The following is a 26984-nucleotide window of genomic DNA, read 5'->3' as shown; positions in this document are numbered from 1 at the left end:
CCACTGATAAATGGACAGATACAGTCTGGCATCACATCAACATTTGTATTCTACTCTGATTACTATCCAAGCCACTAGTTTCATTAAGCAATTCTACCGAGAAATCCACCCCCTTGAACCATGGACCTTGCTGTTGGTGGGGAGGCTTGCGTGCCTCAACGATACAGATAGCCGTACCATAGGTGCAACCACAACGAAGGGGTATCTGTTAAGAGGTCAGACAAATGTGTGGTTCCTGAAGAGGGGCTGCAGCCTTTTCAGCAGTTGCAGGGGCAACAGTCTGGATGATTGACTGATCTGGCCTTTTAACACTAACCAAAATGGCCTTGCTGTTCTGGTACTGCGAACGGCTGAAAGCAAGGGGAAACTACAGCCGTAATTTTTCCCGAGGGCATGCAGCTTTACTGTATGATTAAATGACAATGGCGTCCTCTTTGGTAAAATATTCCGGAGGTAAAATAGTCCCCCATTTGGGTCTCCGGGCGGGGACTACTCAAGAGGACGTCATTATCAGGAGAAAGAAAACTGGCATTCTACAGATCGGAGCATGGAATGTCAGATCCCTTAATCGGCCAGGTAGGTTAGAAAATTAAAAAGGGAAATGGATAGGTTAAAGTTAGATATAGTGGGAATTAGTGAAGTTCGGTGGCCGGAGGAACAAGACTTCTGGTCAGGTGAATACAGGGTTATAAATACAAAATCAAATAGGGGTAATGCAGGAGTAGGTTTAATAATGAATAAAAAAAAATAGGTGTACGGATAAGCTACTACAAACAGCATAGTGAAAGCAATATTGTGGCCAAGATAGACACGCAGCCCACGCATACTACAGTAGTACAAGTTTATATGCAACTAGCTCTGCAGATGACGAAGAAATTGATGTAATGTATGATGAGATAAAAGAAATTAGTCAGATAGTGAAGGGAGATGAAAATTTAATAGTCATGGGTGACTGGAATTCGTCATTAGGAAAAGGGAGAGAAGGAAACATAGTAGGTGAATATGGATTGGGGGTAAGAAATGAAAGAGGAAGCCTTCTGGTAGAATTTTGCGCAGAGCATAACTTAATCATAGCTAATACTTGGTTTAAGAATCATCAAAGAACATTGTATACATGGAAGAACCCTGGAGATACTAAAAGGTATCAGACAGATTATATAATGGTAAGACAGAGACTTAGGAACCAGGTTTTAAATTGTAAGACATTTCCAGGGGCAGATGTGGACTCTGACCACAATCTATTGGTTATGAACTGTAGATTAAAACTGAAGAAACTGCAAAAAGGTGGGAATTTAAGGAGATGGGACCTGGGTAAACTGAAAGATCCAGAGATTGTACAGAGTTTCAGGGAGAGCATAAGGGAACAATTGACAGGAATGGGGGAAAGAAATACAGTAGAAGAAGAATGGGTAGCTTTGAGGGATGAAATAGTGAAGACAGCAGAGGATCAAATAGGTAAAAAGACGAGGAAGGGCTAGTAGAAACCCTTGGGTAACAGAAGAAATATTGAATTTAATTGATGAAAGGAGAAAATATAAAAATGCAGTAAATGAAGCAGGCAAAAAGGAATACAAAAATTATATCAACTGGAAGTGCAAACTGGCTAAGCAGGGATGGCTAGATGACAAAAGTAAGGATTTAGAGGCTTATCTCACTAGGGGTAAGATAGATACAGCCTACAGGAAAATTAAAGATACATTTGGAGAAAAGAGAGCCACTTGTATGAATATCAAGAGCTCAGATGGAAACCCACTTCTAAGCAAAGAAGGGAAAGCAGAAAGGTGGAAGGAGTATACAGAGGGCCTATACAAGGGCAATGTACTTGAGGTCAATATTATGGAAATGGAAGAGGATGTAGACGAAGATGAAATGGGAGATATGATATTGCGTGAAGAGTTTGACAGAGCACTGAAAGACCTGAGTCGAAACAAGGCCCCTGGAGTAGACAACATTCCATTAGAACTACTGACAACCTTAGAAGAGCCAGTCCTGACAAAACTCTACCATCTGGTGAGCAAGATGTATGAGACAGGCAAAATACCCTCAGACTTCAAGAAGAATATAATAATCCCAATCCCAAAGAAAGCAGGTGTTGACAGATGTGAAAATTACCGAACTATCAGTTTAATAAGTCACTGCTGCAAAATACTAATGCAAATTCTTTACAGACGAATGGAAAAACTGATAGAAGCCGACCTCAGGGAAGATCAGTTTGGATTCCGTAGAAATCTTGGAACACGTGAGGCACTGACCCTACGACTTATCTTAGAAGAAAGATTAAGGAAAGGCAAACCTACGTTTCTAGCATTTGTAGACTTAGAGAAAGCTTTTGAAAATGTTGATTGGAATATTCTTTTTCAAATTCTGAAGGTGGCAGGAATAAAATACAGAGAGCGAAAGGCTATTTTCAATTTTTACAGAAAGCAGATGGCAGTTATAAGAGTCTAGGGGTATGAAAGGGAAGCAGTGGTTGGGAAGGGAGTGAGACTGGGTTGTAGCCTATCCCCGATGTTATTCAATCTGTATATTGAGCAAGCAATAAAGGAAACAAAAGAAAAGTTCGGTGTAGGTATTAAAATCCATGGAGAAGAAATAAAAACTTTGAGGTTTGCCGATGACATTGTAAGTCTGTCAGAGACAGCAAAGGACTTGGAAGAGCAGTTGAACGGAATGGACAGTGTCTTGAAAGGAGGGTATAAGATGAACATCAACAAAAGTAAAACGAGGATAATGGAATGTAGTCAAATTAAGTCGGGTGATGCTGAGGGAATTAGATTAGGAAATGAGACACTTAAAGTAGTAAAGGAGTTTTGCTATTTGGGGAGCAAAATAACTGCTGATGGTCGAAGTAGAGAGGATATAAAATGTAGTTTGGCAATGGCAAGGAAAGCGTTCCTTAAGAAGAGAAATTTGTTAACATCGAGTATTGATTTAAGTGTCAGGAAGTCGTTTCTCAAAGTATTTGTATGGAGTGTAGCCATGTATGGAAGTGAAACGTGGACGATAAATAGCTTAGACAAGAAGAGAATAGAAGCTTTCGAAATGTGGTGCTACAGAAGAATGCTGAAGATAGATGGGTTGATCACATAACTAATGAGGAGGTATTGAATAGAATTGGGGAGAAGTTTGTGGCACAACTTGACTAGAAGAAGGGATCGGTTGGTAGGACATGTTCTGAGACATCGAGGGATGACAAATTTAGTATTGGAGGCAGTGTGGAGGGTAAAAATCATAGACGGAGACCAAGAGATGAATACACTAAACAGATTCAGAAGGATGTAGGTTGCAGTAGGTACTGGGAGATGAAGAAGCTTGCAGAGGATAGAGTAGCATGGAGAGCTGCATCAAACCAGTCTCAGGACTGAAGACCACAACAACAACAAAACCGAGAAATTTAATAAATGTAGAGTGACTTTTATTGTCTACATCACTGGTGAGCAGCTGGTGGTCTGCGGGCTGGATCTGATCCACAATTGGTTGCAATGTGTCCTGTGGACAAAATTCAAGGAAGAGACAGTAAGGCACCACAGAATTTTGCAATGGAAATTTTGAAGCATTGTAAGTAAAGAAACAATGTTCATGATTCGTAAATAAATGTAAACATCTGAAGATGTGGTGAACATAAAATGAATGTAGATACTCCCCAAAAAAACATTTTTGCAGCATAATTTGCCAGCATGGCTTTTTGGGAAAGAGGTGCCATTCATATTGGTGTGTTTTCCCCATCAACATTAACATCTGGTATGCTACAGTTTTGACTTTATGTGCAAGGAGCACTGATGTCATGTCATGTGACAAAGTGGCCAGAGAGCTTAAGAAAACTATGTGAATGAGGCCCGCAGGTCACCAAAGGCTGCCCACATCTCATCTACATCAAGAGTACAATAAAGATTATTCTATCTTCTCTTACATGTGAACCATTTCAAAGCTCAAAATTTAAATATTCAAGCTTGCATTTCTTCTTTTATTTGTTCTCTTCTTTTTCTTGTGGCACTTCAGTATTTTAACCAGGATTAGTTAGTAAAAAGCTACAGAAAACTATTTTGAAATTACAAAACTGGTACCTTTCTTCTAAACTGATAAGAATGAAGAGAAGGGAAGTTTAGAGCTTGATGTCTTATAGCACAGATAACATGAGAGAGAGAGAGAGAGAGAGAGAGAGAGAGAGAGAGAGAGATCACTAACTCAGATGCATAAAGATGGTGGGAAAGAAGTGGCCATGTCATGTTAAGGAACCATACTGTCATTTGCCTCAAATGATTTAAGGAATTACCTAAGACCTATACCATGTTGGCTAGGTAAGGATGTCAACCATACTCTCTGAAAACCTGAGTCCAGCATCTTCCACTTCACTTGGGTTAAATTACCTGGAGAAATGTGAAACAGCTTGTCAAGATAATGACAGATGTCAGTCCCTTATTTGCTGAAGACTGTATGCTGTTGACCAATGTACTTGCCTTGTTTCCTCATTGGTGTCACTGTAAAAAGAGGTTTAAAACTTTGGAGACCAAGTCCAAGCATAGCTCAGGCCACAACCTGTTGCTAAAAAGACCACACTCAGGTATAGGTTGGGTCATGATGTCCATGACTTGCAGGCCACCTATTGCTCAGAAACTGGACTCATTTTATATGAGAAGAATTAAGGAAATCTTGAGACTTGACACTTGATTGATGCTGCTGTCTCTTATCCATTTCTAGAATTACTTCAAAAGAAACATTAGCAAACATAACAGCTGCTATCGTGAATGGCTGAGCCAATAGGATCACACTGACTTAATTTTATGCACCTACTCATTAAGTCAAGCAGTTTTCTGTAATTCTGCTACAGTTACATCACATTTGTTGAATGACCAAGAAATTCTGGAAGCTCAAGAGGAAGAAAGTGCCTTTTCTTGGGAGGATTATTGTGTTTTCTGTCATCGTTATTTTAAAATTTGTTATCTTTCAAAGATCTATGAAAAATATGAAAAATAAATGTTGAAGCTTGGTCCTTTTTTTGTATGTATTACTCTTGAAGATACATAAATTACATATGTGCAAATAGCACCTTATGTAACACCTTAGATGGCCAATTTCCAGGCCCAATATTCTTCTAAGTACCTGTCTCCAAAGAGTTAACCATTCTCCTTATTTCCATTTACAGTTAACGTGTCACTACCACAAACATAATTAAAGGGAGCAGCATTCAAGGTGCAGGTTGGTTTGAAAGTGTCACAGGGTTTTACTAGGTGCATATTGATCTGTCTGATCTGAGAACTAGTTTCGCAACCCAGTTAGTTATGAAACTACAGTTAAGATGAAATACAGGTCATGCTGTAACCCCATATTTTTCACTTACTTACAGCACTGCCAGATATGAAGATCACTTCAAGTGACAAGTAATATTGGATGTCTGATCAAGGACCAAACCTCAACCAAAAATCTGTGTTTGGTACTCACCTGCAGAATTGTCCAAAATGGACCAGTACAATGAAATGTTCGCTGAAACCAAATAAGGACAGTGGAACCATCTCCTTACCAAGCACCAACAAACTGGTCAACAACTCCTGATGTTTAAACATTCACTAGCATTCATTACATGACAATGCTTTGTTGAGCATAAGACACAAAGGAAAAGGTCTGAAGAAATGTTTCTCTGAGCAGTTTTGTATGTGTCTTATCCTGCTGAAATGAAATGAATAGAGATGGGGATAAAATCAGTGAAGAAACACAGACATGAACTGGCATCACTGATTACAGCCTGAGATGTTGCAATGTAATGAGTACAAGGTGATTAATGAAAATCCTGATCTGTCTGATCTGAGAACTAGTTTCGCAACCCAGTTAGTTATGAAACTACAGTTAAGATGAAATACAGGTCATGCTGTAACCCCATATTTTTCACTTACTTACAGCACTGCCAGATATGAAGATCACTTCAAGTGCCTGACAAAAAAAGTAAAGCAATCAAAGTCACACTTGGATATCAATGCAAATTTGTATACGTATGTACTATTGGTGAATATGTAAATGATTAGAGTTTCCACTCTCTATAACAGCTAGAACAGCAGCCACCAGAGCGCATTAGTTCTTTAGTTCACATTTTGTGTTGTTCCCAGACCTGGTAGGGTCTACAAAGAACACGAACAGTGTCCAGTGATGAATGATCATTGGACAAGACACAAGAGTTGCTGCATACTCACATGAGGCAGTGTTATTAGTACCTGATAGAGCTTGAAAGAGGAATTAATGTGTGTCTCCAGTTGATCAGCTGGTCAAATCGTGCAATATCCAGATTTCTGGAGCATTAGGATGTGACAGTAGTCTGATGTTATGGACTGCACGGGAATGAGAGGGCAAGCATAATTGTCGTCAGCGTTCTGGCTGATTACATCTGACCACAAGCGAGACTCTCTGTATCGTGCACCAAGCACATTTAGCCCCTTCATATTTATGCTTGCCATATGAGGGCGAGTAATGGAATCTATCCAAATTCTGTGTCATACTCCATCATTGGTCGTAAGTTAGCAGCACCCGGCCTCATGTGAAGGGTGCCATTAATGCCACAGCACAAATGGTTACATGTGGGGTGGTGCACGACCGGGAAGCAGTGACTGCTGGTAAACTGTGTCGCACTGTGTTCAGCAATGAATCACAGTTCTGCAGTGCCCAGGATGACCATCACTGGTGTGTGTGGCAGTGACCTGGAGACAAAGCCTATTCATTCAATGTTTTGGAGAGGCAGAGCAACATTACTCCTGCCATCATGGTATGGGTAACCATCAGGTAGGGCTTCATGTCATTACTAGTAGTAATTGAGGGAAATCTGATGACACAACTATATATCATGGAATTCTTGGCCCCTCATGTGTTACCTCCCACGGGACAATACTGTGCGGACAGTTTTCAGCAGGACAATGCTTATCAACAAGAGGCACGTGTCTCTATGAACTGTCTGCAAAATATTGAAGTACTCTTGTGGCCAGGGCCAGCTTGCCTCAGGAGATGATACAATCACTTTATGACACCTTTTCCAGCCAAATCAGTGCATGAATCAAGGCCAGGACTGCTCATAAACTAATGGCCAGTTTGTTGTAGCGTATTTATGTGCAACTGTTCATTAACTTTGAACTCTGTTCTCAGGCTGTGATAAGGTATGCCGACATGGATCAACTCAGAGGCAATGGATCAGCAGTCACTACAAAAGTCCTTTCCTTCTCCCAGAAAATGTTGTGTAGAAGGTCTGACCCAAAAGAACAATACTGATTCTAGAAATCTTTATACTTCCAAAAAATGTTGAATTAGTGGTGTTCACCTTTAAAGTAGGAGTGACCCGAGTTCACAGAACTGCGTTGTTCCTTCCACTCCTCACATTATTTCTGAATGTTATCTTCTGTGAAGATATGCAGGAGCTCTGTCATCAGTGTCCTCCATGCAGCAACATGAGAGTAGTAAGCTAACCATCCACTATCACTCAGATGAATGATTTTAATGAAACTTGCCACAGTGTACAGACACAATTGAATGTTTAAAGCAGCAAAATTTGTCATTCCATCACAAAGTCACTAATGTGAGCATCCAAGTTATTTTTCTCTTTTTGCATAAAGGTAATATTTTTCACTCTTCTTTTTCTTTTCTTTTTTTAATTTTGATTTATTTTCTTAGCCTAGATGGATTACACAATTCAGTAGTGCTTTAATTTACATGCTGTAGAGATTATATACACATGTTCAACTTTGCAATTGATTCTGTAAATATGAGTATGCAGTTGAGGTGGGTAACTTTCTAGTCCATTATATCGCTGAGCATGTAATTATTTTCAGACACTGATTTTTTTCATTGAGTATATGATTAGTGTAACATTCTAAGCACAACACTGAAATAAATTCTATTACTTCTTCCATTTAGCAAACTGCATCAGTGAGTCTGGAGGTGGATGTGCAGTACAAGTATGATAATCTTCCACATTCGAGCAACGGGAAGAAAAATCTACTACAAGTTCAAGATTATGATAAAGGATGTTCACAAAATGTTACTTAGTGTGTAATTGTAACTGTCACATTGTCACTTCAAGAATTTTTGATACATGTTGATAGGCAAAACACAGTCAAAAATAAAATTCTGCTGCATGATAACAAGAATTTTTGAAGTATGTTGTGGTATTAAAATTTGCAATTATAGAATGTAAATAAACAGTGTTTGAAGAAATTAGACATACAGTGCAGGAAAAGTGAAAAACTAATGTTGTAATACCAAAATTTAATACAATGTGGCTACCGTGCACTAAAGAATACATCAATCAAGTCATTCTTCATACCACGGTAAGAAACTATAAGTGAGTTTGCATAAAAAAATCACACTCACCTATTTACTTTTCTAAGAAAAAAATCTACTAAGAGCCCAAGTACCTGATAATATTCAGTGGATCAGGTCATGAAGTGTCTGATTAAAGAACCGTTCCAGTGCTTGGTTAGAATACCATATAGTTAACAGAATTCCTTTGCAAGCAACATTATCCCAAACATAAATAAACATCTTATTACTATTAATAATACTCATATTATTACCACCACCTCTACACAGAAGAAGTGCCATATTGTTTCACACACTGTCTTATTTCACTGGTAAGAAACTTTCTTCATTATTTTTCTTCTACAATTTCTAACCTTTACATTTTTAATTTGCCTCTTGAATCAATATTTTATCAAGCATTAATATGCACTTTCTTAGATTGCTATGTTGTTTACTGTTATTATTACAATCCTTGAAACAAACTGTTTTTCAGCAACAACATGTCATGATACCATTAAACACATTATGGTGAACTTAACATTTGCAAAAATGCAGGGTGTATAAAACAGAATCATCTGATTTAAAAAAAAAAAAAAAAACTTAATTGATATGTTGAGATATGTGAGTGAACAACTTACTGTTGGAAAGAGCAAACTCTGAAGTTTTACATGGTTCCAATTAGGTAGCAGCAGTGTGTGCATTTTGTATCTATGTTTTGTGCAATGCAGGTCAGTAATAACTGTTCAGCATGACTTTTGTACTAGGTATGGTTTGGATCCTCCTACAGCACAGAGAATTAGATGATGGCATGAACAATTCTGAGAAACAGGTTGTTAATGTAAAGGCAAATCACTGGGTTGTCCCCAAGTGTCTGACACAGCCATTGAACGCATCTGCCACACTTTCTCAATGACTACATAGAAATCTGTTCACCATGCAGCTCGATAGCTCAACATTCCCCCAATGTCTGTCTGGCATGCATTGTGTCAACGTTTACACATGTAACTACACAAAATTCAGCTACTGCAAGCTCTTCATGAAGGTGACAAACAACAATGTGTGGAGTTCTGCAATTTTGTTCTTGGCAAGATGGAGGATGACAGTTTTCTTTCACACTTAGTGTTTAGCGACGAGGCAACATTCCATTTAAATGGAAAGGTGAACCGTCATAATGTGAGAACATGGGGTACAGAACAACCACATAACTTCTGCAACATGAGAGCGGCCCTCCAAAATTTAATGTGTTTTGTGCAGTTTTATAGGAAAAAGTGTATGGCCCATTTTTCTTTGCCGAGAACACTGTTACAGAAAGCACATATCTCAATATACTTTAGAACTTTCTTTTCCTACAGTTGGAGACAGATTCGAATGACTTCATTTACCAACAGGATGAGGCCCACCACACTGGCATTTGGAAGTGTGGGAATTTTTAAATCAAAGGATTACTGAATGATGAATTGGTCATACTGAACCAAATGGTTCAGCCTTACATTACTGAACACCAAGGTCACCGGATCTGTTTATGTGCCTTCTTTACCAACAATAATGAATTAACTGAGACCTTGCATAATAGCAGCTGCGGAAGCTGTAGCTCAAGACATGCTTATTGCAGTGAGGGTACAATCTGAATACTGCATTGACATATGCCATGTGTCTCAAGGGGGGCACACTGAACACCTATTAAAAGGTATGAAAAAAACAACATTTTGAGTTTCCCGTTCATCAAAAAACAAAATTCATTGTAAGTGTTTATTAGTTTCAGAAATAAATACATGCCAATATGGATGATTCTTTTTGATACACCCTGTATAATCTCCTTTTTCCTTATGTCACTCTCTTTTGTTTCTCCTCTCATGCCACAACAGGAATTGAAATTATTTCCTGCCCTTTTTTTTTTTTTTTCCTCACTTGTTGCTCATTGCACTAAACAACACACAATGCAAATACCGTACTGTCAGCCATTGAAGATAAATATAAAAATCAGGAATATGGCACAGCTGCCTGTGACCTAAAGGCTTGTTTGAATACTACAGTGCTTTGTCAAACATGGTCCTCTCAGAGCTGGAATGCCGTTACTTTCATCAGACTGAACTAACTCTCCCAGTCAATTATTGGAGGACATACAGTATAATATAGACACTGAAAGTTGGCGTTTCTTCACATGTGCAGCTGGAAATACATTTGACAAGAATCTCTAAAAGTTTAAGCATACAATACACCTCATTACTAACAGCTTAAATTATTAACTATTCTGTCAAACAATCATTTCTGAAAAAAACCTAAATAATTAACACAGTCTGCCATCAGACACAAATAATTTATTTGATTCAAATGCATAACATTCTGTAATATATAAAATATTTCACTAAATTTCCTGGCCTTATTATAAAGTTAGGCAGGGAGTTCTACTAACTAGTTATGGATTGGAAGACTCGAGTGATTAGGGCAGGGAGTATGGACAGCAAATTGTGTGAAATTGGTCTAAATGTCTTGTCTGAAAATTACGTTGAGTGATTTATCAAAGTATTCACCTGTGAAGGTAACGTCTTAGGTTTTGCTGGGGACAAACAGCTGACTCAGTCAGCATAAGGAACTGGGAATCAGTGATTGTATGAGTGTTACACTGAATAGAACTGTAACAAGGAATACACAGAAAGGTAGGAAGACATTTCTGCTTAGTGAGAGTGACACAAAAACAGACTTCATATTACCTGAGAGGTCAACATGGAAATTCCTCTCCAGCACTAATAAAATTGAGCATCAATAGACACCACACCCAGAACAGCTTTTCATCGTCCTCCCAATCTCTGCAATATTCTTGTCAGACCCTATGCTCTTTCTGCATCCATCTCCTACCCTATGGCTCCCATTCATGTGACCGTGCCTGCTCCAAGATTTGTCCTGTGCGCCCTCCTACCACCACCTCAGCAGCCTTGTAACTGCAAAACATATACTATCTAAGGGAGAGCCACCTGTGGAATGACAAATGTAATATACTGTCAAATTATCAGTTAGGATGAATGGGATAGTCAGAGGGTGTATACTAGGAATACACAATATCCTGAAACTTCCTGGCAGATCAAAACTGTGTGCCAGACCGAGACACCAACTCGTGACCTTTGCCTTTCGCTGGTAAGTGCTCTACCAAATGAGCTACCCAAACATGACTCACGCCCTGTCCTCACAGCTTTACTTCTGCCAGTATCTCGTCTCCTACCTTCCAAACTTTACAGAACCTCTCCTGCGAAACTTGCAGAACTAGCACTCCCGAAAGAAAGGATATTGTGGAGACATGGATTAGCCACAGCCTGGGGGATGTTTCCAGAATGAGATTTTCACTCTGCAGTGGAGTATGCGCTGATATGAAACGTCCTGGCAAATTAAAACTGTGTGCCGGACCGAGACTTGAACTCGGGACCTTTGCTCGCACTTGGTAGGAGCCACTGGCTCCGAAAGCTTGCCCATCTGTCTGTGTCTGTGTTTTCTGCCACGTAGTAAGTAGACTTTTTATCTATCCAATTAAATTATTTTGCCCAAAACTGATTGTTTTTGTTGTTAAATATAACAATACATAACATGCTTGTGAACTGTTAATATATTTGACACTCACAGCCAAGTTTGCAGTAAAATACCAAATCAAGGTAGATCTTTTACATACAGAAAAGAGCTTGATTCCCATGCGTTGGGCATAGACCCCAGGAGAATCATGAGCTTATACTTTATGGTTGCCTCCTTAATTAGTGCTGACTTCTGACAGGGAGAACCTAGATTTGATTTTGATTGACCTCAATACGTTCTCCTGCATTGAAAGCGTCTGGACTGGAATTCCACTTAGCCTTGTGAGATCTAATGGTTGGCTGCTTAAGGAAATAAGAAGTGAAAGTGACACGAAAGCCATGAAAGTGGCATAAGAGTGAAGAGCTTGCTTAGGATGGAAACAGCAACACAACACTTGATTCATTTATGGCTGAAAATTTTCAGATATGACACTAAAAGACCTTTAACCATGTCTGGCTAAGCATTTGACAATACACACTTGCTGGCACAATATGTTAAAATTAGTGAAATTTTTGTGGCAGAATGAGTGAACCAAGAGAATTAACAGAGTATGATAAAAGAACCAGAAGTTTCAGCATTCAATCAGAGTGATAACACACAAGTAGGAGATTCCTTGCATAGTACTAACAATGTTGTTATCATGTGGAAATATCTGTCGAGGACTAAACACTCTCATCACTCTGGTAGACCTGAGAAATTAACTGATGTATATGTTAGGCATTCTCTTCAACTACTCTGAGCATTTATGTTGCAGCTGGGATACAGAAGTCAGTGATAGAATTATCAACTGACAAATTCACTTTTTACATTTGTGATGTGGCCCAAAAGCCACTAGTCAAGTGAAACAGTGTGTGACACTGTTTAAAGTCGCTCAAGCAGTGACTATTGCATATATATTGGTTGCACCTTTTATTTACATGTTTCGTGCTTTTAGAAGGAATACCAAAGGGTCTCTGAAGATTTACTTGGTATAAGAACTTCTAGAATAACTGAATTGTTTTTAACAGGGGGGGGGGGGGGGGGGGGGGGGGGCTTTAAAAGTAATTTACAAGATGTTATAGTAACTATAGTAACTAAACATTCCTAATAGAAAAGTCATAATTTCCAGCAAGTCCATTCCAATTTCTTCCAACAAATAGCCAAAAGGTACGTACACACACACACACACACACACACACACACACACACACACACACACACACACACATATATATAAAACATAAAATATTTCATTATATGGAAATAAAGATAACATTACATTTTTTCAAACATATATAATTATTCTACAAACAATATTTACAAACCTTTTCAATGTGTACTCACAAGCACTGTTTCCCTACACATTAATAAATGATGATTTGTAAACTGAATAGAAATTTTTAATATACACCACCACAACATATAAATAATACTGAATTCAGACTAGTACAGTACTGCAAACTAAAATAAAAGTATCTTACCATAATCTATGGCAGCAGCCACCAGATAATCTTCTTTATCAAATACAAGAAAATTCCAAAATTAAAAGCACAAAAAGAGACATAGTAATTTGTTGAATGTGAAATCAAATACAAAGGAATTAATCCCTTACTATATAATCACGGAATGCCAAAGCTGTAATTGCCTTTTGATGACCTGAGTAGACCTTCTCAAGATTTCCCGTTAGAACATTCCATAAACGGGCAACACCATCTGATGATGCTGAAAAACAATTACAAGAGGGAACATCACAAATGGGCCTGCAGCCAATACCATTCTATATGACAGATAAGATATAAAATCTTGCTGAGAAATTTGTACATTCTGTACTGTTTTTGACAAGTGACTATATTCATTAATGTACTTTGAATTCAAGATGACAACTTTTATATGTTGCTAGTGGAAGATTCAACAAGGAGGGGATGAAATGTGTTGTATCTGTTAATGTTTTGGAGTTAAAATAGTACACTACTGTTCCATCTTGAATGATCAATCAAGCCAGGATTGACCTCTGATCACTGTTCAAATGCTCTGACAACCAGGATCAAGTAAAATCAGGGGTTACTTTCTTTTCACTGTCAAATGTTAGGCCTAAAAAAAGGGGTTGGGAGTAGCACTCTATTGCTGATGGGATTTTGCTTTTTTACAGGAATTGTACAAGGGTTGGAACTTTAATAGTGGCAACTATTTATTTACAGACTTTCAAAGTAGTCAGCAGCATTGTGTATAAAACATTGCCAGCGATGTTGAAGCCGTAGGATACTCTTAGCAGCGTCAGTTGTGTTGTCAGTTCGAGTGGCGCGGTCTATTGCCCGACGAATTTGTAGCAGTTCTGAAGCGAATGCCACGAAGTGTTTCCTTCAGTTTAGAAATTGAGTTGAACTAACGAGGGCTTAAGCCTGGGGAGTGCAGTAGGTGGTATAGCACTTAGCAGCCCCATCAGTCAAACAAATCAGTAACTCTATGTGCTTGTGCATTGTCCTGCAAAATGATGGTCAGGTCCTGCAGAAAGTGTCATCACCTCAATCTTTAAGCGGTGGTAGGTTGTGTTCCAAAAATGAACAGGATAGAAACAGAAGTGTGGGTTAGACAAGAGTTCATTATGCAGTAATGACGACCACTGATGAATTTCATCGGTGGTGGCACTTCAGGAACACTTCATTTGGTAACATTGAATGTATTAGGGGTTTCTGTCAATAATTCATAATATAATCTATCAAACAAAATGTATAGGGAAACAGAAATACACACTTATTACACCAGTGCTATTCTTACACACACCAAGAGTTTCATATACGGTATTCCTACACAACATGATAGGAAGCATTTGTAAATGATTTTGAGAGAGAGCAGATAGATGAGTAGGTAGGCAGGTAAGTAGATAGATAGATAGATAGATAGATAGAGAGAGAGAGAGAGAGAGAGAGAGAGAGTGCAAGGATGGTTTCTTTAGCTATCTTTTGTCTCATGTCTGCATGAGAAATAAAATGCAACAGCAACTCCAAAAATCTCACTCGTACACACAAATGTATGGGCGCATATATCAACTGCACAATTCTTCACTGCTCATAGATTATGTATGGACACTTTTACCTGACCGTCTTAAGTGTGGGGTGTTTTGATGTATAGTTGCGTAAGATACTGGTAAAGGATGGGCCTGAACTACAACATTTACAAAACTGCGAACCTCAGCAAACAACTGCACTGTAGCCATTAGCAAATCCTTTGTTTCCTCTGCTTTGCTTTGTGATGTACTTGCTCTTTTTTTCCTTTTCTTATTTTGAAATGTCTGCAGAGACCAATGTTGGTCTGTTACGGGGTTTGAATAAAACTCTCGCAATACCAGTTCAGATTTCCATATGACCATTATTGGGAAACAAATTTGATCAAATTATCAGCATTCACCAAAAGTAGCAACACCATTAGTTTGGGAAGACAGGTTCAAACTAATTAGTATCAATGGTATTGCAGAGCCCTTCACTGTTCCTTCTTGTTAGCAAAAAGATCTATCGCTGCTGCATTGAAATTTTCAACTTTATACACACATGACTTTTCACAGGATAGCATCCCTAAGGCACTAAGGAAATCTTCTTTCATAGGATTTCATAGAAATATTTTAATTCTCTTGAGCATTGAAAAGCTCCGCCCAGTTTCAGATGTTGAGAAAGGTAGCGTGATTAGCAGTTTCAAAACTTTAACAGTATCTACGAAAGTATAACAAAGCTCACCCTCTAGAGTCAGTGAAGGATATGGAATGGCACTAGAAATTCAGGAATATTGAAGACCTATGAAAAGGTTTCCCGAGGGCATGCAGCTTTACTGTATGGTTAATTGATGATGGCATCCTCTTGGGTAAAATATTCCAGAGGTAAAATAGTCCCCCATTCTGATCTCCAGGCGGGGACTACTCAAGAGGACGTCGTTATCAGGAGAAAGAAAACTGGCGTTCTACGGATCGGAGCGTGGAATGTCAGATCCCTTAATCGGGCAGGTAGGTTAGAAAATTTAAAAAGGGAAATGGATAGGTTAAAGTTAGATATAGTGGGAATTAGTGAAGTTCAGTGGCAGGAGGAAAAAGACTTTTGGTCAGGTGAATACAGGGTTATAAATACAAAATCAAATAGGGGTAATGCAGGAGTAGGTTTAGTAATGAATAAAAAAATAGGAGTGCGGGTAAGCTACTACAAACAGCATAGTGAACACATTATTGTGGCCAAGATAGACACGAAGCCCATGCCTACTACAGTAGTACAAGTCTATATGCCAATTAGCTCTGCAGATGATGAAGAAATTGATGAAATGTATGATGAGGTTGTATACATGGAAGAATCCTGGAGATACTAGAAGGTATCAGATAGATTATATAATGGTAAGACAGAGATTTAGGAACAAGGTTTTAAATTGTAAGACATTTCCAGGGGCAGATATGGACTCTGACCACAATCTATTGGTTATGAATTGTAGATTAAAACTGAAGAAACTACAAAAAGGTGGGAATATAAGGAGATGGGACCTGGATAAACTGACTAAACCAGAGGTTGTACAGAGTTTCAAGGAGAGCATAAGGGAACAATTGACAGGAATGGGGGAAAGAAATACTGTAGAAGAAGAATGGGTAGCTCTGAGGGATGAAGTAGTGAAGGCAGCAGAGGATCAAATAGGTAAAAAGACGAGGGAGGGCTAGTAGAAACCCTTGGGTAACAGAAGAAATATTGAATTTAATTTATGAAAGGAGAAAATATAAAAATGCAATAAATGAAGCAGGCAGAAAGGAACACAAACGTCACAAAAATGAGATTGACAGGAAGTGCAAAATGGCTAAGCAGGGATGGCTAGACGACAAAATGTAAGGATGTAGAGGCTTATATCACTAGGGGTAAGATAGATACTGCCTACAGGAAAATTACCCAGTTCTAAGCAAAAAAGGGAAAGCAGAAAGGTGGAAGGAGTATATAGAGGGTCTATACAAGGGCGATGTGCTTGAGGACAATATTATGGAAATGGAAGAGGATGTAGATGAATATGAAATGAGAGATACGATACTGCGTGAAGAGTTTGACAGAGCACTGAAAGACCTGAGTCGAAACAAGGCCCCAGGAGTAGACAACATTCCATTAGAACTACTGATGGCCTTGGGCAAGTCAATCCTGACAAAACTCTACAATGTGGTGAGCAAGATGTATGAGACAGGCAAAATACCCTCAGACTTCAAGAAGAATATTATAATTTCAATCCCAAAGAAAGCTGGGGTTGACAGATGTAAAAATTACCGAACTATCAGTTTAATAAGTCACAGCTGCAAAATACTAATGCGAATTCTTTAAAGATGAATGGAAAACCTGGTAGAAGCCGACCTCGAGGAAGATCAGTTTGGATTCTGTAGAAATGTTGGAACACGTGAAGCAATACTGACCTTACGATTTATCTTAGAAGAAAGATTAAAGAAAGGCAAACCTACGTTTCTAGCATTTGTAAACTTAGATAAAGCTTTTGAGAATGTTGACAATACTCTCCTTCAAATTCTAACGGTGGCAGGGGTAAAATACAGGGAGCGAAAGGCTATTTACAATTTGTACAGAAAGCAGATGGCAGTTATAAGAGTCGAGGGACATGAAAGGGAAGCAGTGGTTAGGAAGGGAGTGAGACAGGGTTGTAGCCTCTCCCCGATATTATTCAATCTGTACAATGAGCAAGCAGTAAAGGAAACAAAAGAAAAATTCAGAGTAGGTATTAAAATCCATGAAGAAGAAATAAAAACTTTGAGGTTCACCGATGACATTATAATTCTGTCAGAGACAGCAAAGGACATGGAAGAACAGTTGAACGGAATGGACAGTGTCTTGAAAGGAGGATATAAGATGAACATCAACAAAAGCAAAACGAGGATAATGGAATATAGTCGAATTAAGTCGGGTGATGCTGAGGGAATTAGATTAGGAAATGAGATGCTTAAAGTAGTAAATGAGTTTTGCTATTTGTTGAGCAAAATAACTAATGATGATAGAACTAGTGAGGATATAAAATGTAGACTGGCAGTGGCAAGGAAGCGTTTCTGAAGAAGAGAAATTTGTTAACATCAAGTATAGATTTAAGTGTCAGAAAGTCGTTTCTGAAAGTATTTGTATGGAGTGTAGCCATTTATGGAAGTGAAACATGGATGATAAATAGTTTGGACAAGAAGACAATAGAAGCTTTTGAAATGTGGTGCTACAGAAGAATGCTGAAGATTAGAGGGGTAGATCACATTACTAATGAGGAGGTATTGAATAGAATTGGGGAGGAGTTTGTGGCACAACTTGGCAAGAAGAAGGGACCGGTTGGTAGGACATGTTCTGAGGCATCAAGGGATCACCAGATTCGTATTGGAGGGCAGCTTGGAGGGTAAAAATCGTAGAGGGAGACCAAGAGATGAATACACTAAGCAGATTCAGAAGGATGTAGGTTGCAGTAAGTACTGGGAGATGAAGAAGCTTGCACAGGATAGAGTAGCATGGAGAGCTGCATCAAACCAGTCTCAGGGCTGAAGACCACAACAATAACAACAACAACAATGAAAAGGTATGGAAAAAAAAAACTCCGAGTTTCCTGTTCATAAAATAACAAAATGCATTTTATATGTTTATTAGTTTCAGAAACACAGACGTGTCAAATCAGATGATTCTTTTCAATACACCCTGTACTGTAACAGAGGATTAAAGAAGGTTTCAGCCCCCAATTTATTCTACCATTGTCACTAGGAGGCAAATCGTGCCTCTGCAGGTTTGGCACTTTACTGGCCTCTGATGGGAGGAACGTAAAGCTCTGGGTCAGAGCAAAGCAGCCTCTATCCGTGCCATAAGAAGTGTGTAGAAACCAACAGCCTAGCCTTTTACTCAGTGCTTCTGAGTGCACATGGTCTAAATATGGCATTGGCACCAAGCTTCAGAAAACTACTGCGAGAGTGTGCGCGGCTTAATGCACCTCTCCAAATCAGAAAACACACACTCGGAAACAATGTTTTATGCACAATTCATACAGATTTCTGTTTCTTTCTTTTCCATACATGTGGTGCTATAGCACAGCAGCACTATCCCAGAAGCTGCCCTGACGTGCAGCGACGAAGATTTTTGATCATTTGCCATACACAATAAAATGTCTGACAGGTAACACAAGTTCTACATCTAACCTAAAATCATTTCCCCTGGACAACTTCTTCTATTCTATGGATGAATATCAATTTAAAAAGTGGTAGCTTGTAAAAAAGAAAGAAAGTAATTACATTTTAAGTGTGGTGACATGAACAGAACTAAATATAATGTCTTCATTAATGTTAATATTAATCACATATCAACCGCACCTTTAAACTGACCTGTTCCACATCATTTCAGTAAAAAGAATAATTCAAATGATTTATGGGACACGTGACACTAACTAATTAACTAACTAACTAATTAATTAAATCACAACATCCCCAATTACAAAATTCAGTACTGTCTTTATTTAATTTCTCGACACTTCCTCCTCATAGTAATATACAGTCAACATTAGTTGATTAAAAATTCCATTCAAACTGCAAAACATCATATATATTGTCAAGGTTTGTTCTAAAGACCAGGAGCTGATCAGTTATTTTTAGCTGAAATGTCAAGAATGCACTGCTTTTAAGTCATCAATTTAACTGCTTCAGGATCACAATCCATGAGTGAGCTTTTAGTGCACTTGAATGAAGTTTATCTGTATGACCGCAATGAGGTAACTAGCATTATAACCATATTTGTGCTGAGAGAAATAAGAAATAGTTTACAGTGAATGTAAGGTAATACAGAAGCCATGAAATGATAAATTTTAGTGAGGATACAACACCCTGAATTTTTTTTATGTAGCAAACAACTGACAGAACATAATAAAAACCAATAAAGAATATTCAAATGTATGAAAAGTTTATAATTATCAGCATAACTGTTGAGAAAAAAATTAAGATTGTTAATAGAAGAGGAGGGCAACAATAAGAAACAGTCAACATCGCCGAAAAGTTTTTAAAAATGCCAAAATGATAAACCAAGGTATTGCAAAGGCAAGATATCACATAATCAATGAGCCAGGAGAAAAACGTTCAAACAAGGTAGAGAAGGAGAAAAAATTATGATTCAGTAGGGCAACGTGGCACAGACGATACAAATAGTAATGACCACAAAGAGGAGGAAAACACAGAAAGATGAAAGATGTGTCTATTAAATTACAATGATCAGCCAGAACACTATGAGCACAGACCTAATATCAATATAAATCTGTCCAGATGATAGAAGCATCACCTGGTGAGGAATAATTGCTAGTCAGACATACGGACCGTGCATGTAGTATCAGTGTGCATGCTGTCTGTGTGTAGAAGGGGGAAGGCGTGTGATCTGTCTGAACTTGACCGAGGCCACACCGGAATGGCCCGGGGGCTCGGCACGAGCATTTCTGAATCTGCACAACTTGTCACATGTTTGAGGAGTGCTGTGTCGAGTGTCTTCAACACGTGTCGAAACCAAGGTGAAACCACATACAGAAGTCGTGGGGTCGGGTGGCCACTCATCATTACAGATGTCGAACGTCATAGGGTGGGCAGACTGGTAAAGCAGGACAGGCAGTGAACTGTGCCGGAACTAACATCAGACTTTAATGCTGGACAGACTACAAGTGTGTCTGAACACACTGTGCACTGAAAACTCCTAACAACTGGCCTCCACAGCTGCTGACACATGCACGTGACAATGTTAACACCATAACTTCAGCAACTATGACTGAAATGGGCATGTGACCATCAGCACTGGCCTTTTGCACAATGGTAGAGTGTTCAAGGGTATGATGAACTCCGACACTGGCCCCCTTCCCGGAATATATGGGATATGTGGTGGCAACGTCCTCCAATGACCAACCGAGGCCTCGTTGCTTCCGTGCCACGATGCATCGCCACTGTTACCTGTACAAAAGGTGGACATACGGGCTACTGGGTAGGTGGTCATAATGTTCTGGCTGATGTATGACACACCTGAAATCTGAACAGTCAACTTAAGCAAAAACACAGTGTTTTGCAGGCGCAAGAGCTGGCATTGGCGGAGGCTCATTCTACATTGCTGGTCTCAGCCTGGAGTAGAGCCCACGTCTGGAGCTTATATGTACTTGTCACACCAACATTTGAAGACTTTTCTCTGGTCACTACCGTTTTGATTCTCTCCTTGCAACCTACAACAGTCATTAGCTGCAGCATGGAAATGCAGGATCTGTTCACCTTGAAGCTTTCTTCTTTAAGTTATTGTCATGTTTGTGAATTTCTATGGCTTTCCTGGACATGCAGGCATGGTAGCTCTCTTTCGCATCCCAAACTTCCACATTGGTGAATTTCATTATGTGGTTCACCAGTTAATTTCTTCACCAGTTTTGTTTTGTTTTAGTGCACAAAAACAACTAGGGTCATACGCGACCATGTCAGAATGGTAGAACACGAAGAAAAAGAGAGGAGTTAAAAACAACTACCCATCAATCCCAACTGATGGAAGAGAAAACTGCTAAAAACAGTGACGTGAAGAAAGGTCTACAAAATACGCCATATAGAAACTGAGGCCCAGAACTAAGAATTAAATGGCCTTCACCATATTGCTGTGATGGATAAAAAGTAAAACACGGTCAACAGCCCATGTGTCATCTGCTAAAATGGCCGATAACTCAAATGGGACCGTTAAAAAAAGGGGCATTCCATCAAGAGATGATGGACAGTCAAAAGTTGGGCACAATGTGTACAAAGTGGTGGGGAAGCACCCCTTAACAAATGGCAATGGCTAAAGAGACAATGCCCAACATGCAACCTAGTTAAAATGATCTCCTCACAGTGAAAGGGCCCAGAGGAGGTCATCCAAGCCATATGGAGAGGCTTAATAACCCGGAGCTTGTTCCCATGAAGGGAGGACTCCACCTGCTGACAGACAGCAACAAAGAGATCATCGGAGGAAATATAAAAACTAGAGGGCTGAGGTACAAGGACTGCATCCTGGTTAGCGATGTGACCAAGAACAGACATAAACATCACAGAGGCTCCATCACGAGTGAGCAAGTGACACCTTTCCTGGGCCCACTGCACTAAGGGATGGATGGTGTGCAGCACACAGAGGCTTTGAAGGGCACTGAGAGAGTCTAAGCAGATAATGCAATTGACCTGAAACAGGGCAAAGAGCTCTGCTGTAAATACTGAGTAGTGTTACAGAAGCTGATACCGAAAAACATCGTCATGAAAGCATACCTGACACCACAGTCAGTCTGAGAGCCATCAGTGTACACAAAAGTATGTACTATCACGAAATTCCATGGAACTGAAGGCAATAGAGTGAGGCTGGAGTAGTTTCCTTAGCAAGTGAATGAAGGCCAAGGTGAACACGGGCCATCGCAATAAGCCAAGGTGGTGAAGGGTTCACACTCATTCGGGAAGTAGCGTGAAAGAAGTAGCGTGAAGTCAGGCTGCCGGAGCAAGAGCCGAAACCGAACTCCAGGAGATAACAGAGAAGAGGGACATGCTCCATACTGGCAGTCAAAGGAATCATCAATGAAGGAGGCATAGGATGGGTGGCCATGCACGGCAGACAAATGGCACGCACATCTGCTGTGGAGAAAGTCACGGTGGTAGGACAGTGGCAGTTAGGCAGCTCCTGCATATATACTCTCAACTGGGCTAGTGCAAGAGGCACCAGTGGCCAAACGGATGCCACAATGGTAGACAGTATTGAGAGGATGTAAGAGGACAGATGCCCAGATGCATAAATGAAACACTCATAGTCTAGTTTCGAACGGACAAGGGACCGGTACAAACAGAGGAGATTGGTTCGATCTGCACCCCAGGAAGTACCATTAAGGACACGTAGGACATTGCCAGGTAAGAGACGTGGGAGGACCAAGAGAGTTTCCTATCAAGCATGAGCCCCATGAATTTCGTAGTTTCAACAAATGGAAGAGCAACAGACTCAAGATGTAAAGACAATGGAAGAAACCAACTGAGCCACTAGAGATTCATACAAACAGTTTTGTCAGTGGAAAAATGACAGCCATTGTCAATGCTCCATGAGTAAACACAATTGAGACATCACTGAAGACACTGCTCAATGAGACCAGTATGTGGAGAACTGCAGTAGATGGAAAAATCGTCAACAAAAAGGGAATCGGAGATGGTCAGCGGGAGATGCGCCATTATAGGGTTAGTGACGATAGCAAAGAGGACAATGCTTAGGATGGAACACTGAGATGTTTCCTTGGATAAAGGTGTTTGGCTTGGCAGAAAAACTTGTTCTTTTTAAAATTCCTGAAGGAAACGCTAAGGAAGCCCAACATGTAGAGAGTACAGAGGATGTCAGTTCTCCAGCAGATGCCATACGCTTTCTCCAAATTGAAAAACATGGCCACAGTCTGGGATTTCTGCAGAAAACCACTCATGACGTGGGTCGACCAAGTGACAAGATGGTCAACTGCAGAACGCCGTGCTCAAAATCCACACTGTGCAGTGGTTAGTGAATTGTGAGACTCAAGCCACCATACCCGCCAGGCAAGACTCACATGTTTCATCACCTTGAAAACACAGTTGGTGAGAGAAATGGGGCGGTAGCTAGAAGGAAGGTGTTTGTCCTTATCGGGCTTAGGTATGGGTACGACAGTGGCTTCACACCTGCATCCGGGAAACGTGCCCTCTGCCCAGATGCGGTTGTATGTATTAAGCACAAAGTGCTTGCCCATAAGAGAAAGGTGCTGCAACATCTGAATGTGAATGGCATCCGGCCCTGGGTGGAGGATCGGGACAAAGTGAGAACAAGATCTAGCTCCCTTATAGTAAAGGCAACACTGTAGCACTCAGAGAAGAGAAGCACTTGGAGAAGAGAAGGGTATCGCCTGAGCCCTCTCCACTCGTTTCCAATGGAGGAAGATAGGATAACAGTGGGAGGAGCTCGATCTTGCAAAATGGTGGCCCAGGGTGTTGGAAATAGCAATAGGCTCCACGATGATATCATCTGCTACTGTCAGGCTGGACATTAGGGAACGGATCTTGGTCCCAGAGAGCCGTCGGAGGTTGGCCCACACAGCGGAAGAGGGAGTGGAACTGTTAAAAGAACTAGTGAATGAAATCCAGCTAGCTTTTTGCTATCCAAAAGAACATGACGACACTGTGCACGCAACTGTTTATAATGAATGCAGTTTGCCATTGTAGGGTGACAGTTAAAAATGAGGAGAGCATGTCTCAGCACGCAAATTGCATCGTGGCACGCCTCACTCCACCAAGGGACCAGGACACAGCGTGGTAAAGAGGAAGTGCGAGGAATGGAAGGTTCTGGGGTGGTAAGGATAATGTTTGTAAGATATTCCACCTAGTCATCACAATTGGGGAAATTTTGTTTGTCGAAGGTAGCCAGGGAGAAGTTAAGCCTCCAGTCAGCCTTAAAAGCTGTCATTTTGGTGTGCACAGAGGTGGAGTAGGAGGCAGCAAACAGGTAGTACACAGGAAATGGTCACTCGAGTATGATTTAGATAGAATGGACCACTCGATATGATGGGCAAGCTGCAAGCTGGGCAGTGCAAAAGGATAGGTCCCAATGGGAATAAGTGCGCATGAAGTCTGAAAGGAACATGGGTGCTCCTGTGTTAAGGCAGAAGGGGTAAGTTGAGTAAGAAGGTCAGCCAAGAGGGCGCCTCTTTGACAGGTACTGCAAGAACCCCAAAGGGGATAGTGTGCAATAAGTGCAATAATCACCAAGCAGCAGAAAGGGGCAAGGCAGCTGCCCTATAAGCTGGAGGAAGTCTGCCCTGGTGACATCATATGACAGAGGGACATAAACAATACAAAGGGAAAAGGTCAAATGAGGAAGGAAAAGGTGAACTGAAACAGCTTGAAGGTGGGTAGTCAGGGAAACAGGTTGACTATGAACTTACGAACAGCATGACTCCCCCTTGAGATAAAATGCTGAACTCTGGGGAGAGGTCAAAATGGACTGGGAAGACGTGAGAGCTCAATGCGGTCGTGAGGATGCAATTTTGTTTCCTGAAAGCAGAGAAAAAGTGGACACTGTGATTCTAAGAGCGGCCATAAATCCTCATTGTTGGATTGTAGGCCACAAACGTTCCACTGAAAGAGAGTCATGGCGAGGAGAAAATGAAGGGGTGTTATCTTGGCAGCTGATAAGTGCCAGCCTTCAAAGAGGGCACACAGGAAGGAGGATCGTGCTCCATGAGGCTACAGTAGCATCAGCATTCTCTTTCTGTTGGCCTGTGTAGTACAGGGCTGAAAAATTGTTGGTGGTGTGCACCGGCGATATGGAGGTTGGCCAGACGAGGGTATCACGTGGTGACACAGTCGAAGAGGATCTCCCTCCAAGTCGGCGAAGGAGAAGACGGTTTGCCTTTGTTTGACTTCTTCAAGCCTTTCCAGTTAGCAGAGGAAGACTCAGGTGTTGGCTGGCTGGAGGGATGTAGGAAGTCTTAATGGGAGTATTCCTTCTGCCCTTTCTGGCCTGCCATTGTGTAGCTGGTGACTTCACCCCATGAGGCGAGAGTTTGGTGGCATGTTGCACAGCTGGAGGAGGATACAGATGCTAGCATGATGGTGGGCAATTTCACAACTGTGGTGCTAAATTTGAGGTCACACGTCTGCGCGGCCACGTCCTTCGTGGAGCGAGATGTAACAAGAACAGTACCGTAGGTGACAGATGGTAGAATTCTGGGTTTCTGACCAGCCAACAACTTGTGAACAACTGGGTAAGGCACTTTTTCCTTCACCCAGATCTCCTGGACAGCCCAGCCATTGAGATACATGGGTCAATTGTGGGAGGAGGCACCACGATCGCTATTACAGTTGATGCAGGGGGGAGGAGGTCGAGTATCGCCCCCGTGAGCATCCCTACCACAGGTTACACATTTGGCTGTGTGTCGACAGGTCTCTCGAGTGTGGTTGTAATGATGACACTAGTAGCAGCACATCGGGTTCGGAATATACGGTCTGCATGTGATAACTTCATAACGTGCTTCGATCTTTGATGGAAGAACAACTCTATTAAAAGTGAGAAAGAGAGTATGTATGGGTACTAAGGAGGCATCTACTCTTTTCATCACCCGACTGATGGCAATGACGCCCTATCATAGAGGTATTGGATTTCTGATTCTGCCAGACCGTAGAACAGCGTAGTGTAAATAACACCAAGGGGAGGATTGAGCATTTGATGGGCCTCACCACGAACAGGATAGCCACGGAGGAGTGAAGCTGCAAGCAGTTGCTGTCCTTGAGAATCAGAAGTAGTCTCCAAACGCAAAGTGCCATTGTGTAAATGAGAGCAGGATTTCACAGGGCAAACAACTGCATCAAAACCTTTCTGATTAATAAACGAATTTACCACAGCGAAGGCCTGACAGTCGTCAGTATGTGAAATCGTGAGGAACCTCAGTGCAGCTGAGAGGATCTTCGAATCGTTAGCCTCATTCCGTTTACATTTCATAGCCATCGACTGTGAAGATGATTGGCTCATTGCGAGAAAATCCCCCACGATTGCGAGCATATCCGATGGTGCTCTCCTTCCAACTGGGGGACCCCTTCAGATGGGGGCACACCTGCCTTAAGTGATGGTTCACACCTCAGGTCACACCTCCCAAACACCTGACAGAGGAACCAATTGGCAATTTGGAAAGGTAGCAGCTCAGGCAACCACCGCTCCATGGGCCCAGCCTGCTCCAAGGGGTATGTGCAAACCCTAGCCCTACCTGTTGACCTGGAACTGGGAATTACGCATTACCCTGTCGCCTGTTACGCGTCATTTGCACGGGCCGGCCTTCACAAGTGCATAGGGAGGAAGAGAAAGAGGAACTTCAAACGCTGATGTGAAGAAAGGAAAGGAACAGTGGAGAGCATTCTGATACTGACTGCTGAAAATGCAGAATACATTTCCAAAAACAGCCTAAAAATGCAGAATATATTTCCAAAAACGGCCTAAAAATGCAGAATACATTCCCAAGAACAGCAAGAGGATAGACATGCAGCACGGAAGGGTAAAGAAGCTGCAAAGGTTGGGGCCCCGTGGTAGCCAAGTATGAACCCAGCTTACAATATTGTTTATGTTCAGATCCTGGTGCTGAAGGATTGCCTTGTCATTCCCACATACTTTTCCTATGCATAGGATATGCATTATATTCCTGAG

At 40.8% G+C, this 26984-nt stretch overlaps 1 protein-coding gene across 1 annotated transcript in view; it reads right to left on the bottom strand.

Annotated features, from left to right (window-relative positions):
* The window catches only part of LOC126461130 (target of rapamycin complex subunit lst8), a 47100-nt gene that overhangs the window by 6426 nt on the left and 13690 nt on the right, over window positions 1-26984 (bottom strand). Inside the window, exon 7 of the mRNA XM_050095972.1 lies at window positions 13421-13530. Coding sequence (XP_049951929.1) covers window positions 13421-13530 — 110 coding nt within the window. The remainder of the gene's footprint in view (window positions 1-13420; window positions 13531-26984) is intronic.

Source organism: Schistocerca serialis, chromosome 1 (assembly GCF_023864345.2).
Source record: "Schistocerca serialis cubense isolate TAMUIC-IGC-003099 chromosome 1, iqSchSeri2.2, whole genome shotgun sequence".
Taxonomy (NCBI): Eukaryota; Metazoa; Arthropoda; class Insecta; order Orthoptera; family Acrididae; genus Schistocerca; species Schistocerca serialis.
This window is presented reverse-complemented; position numbering and strand designations above follow the sequence as displayed.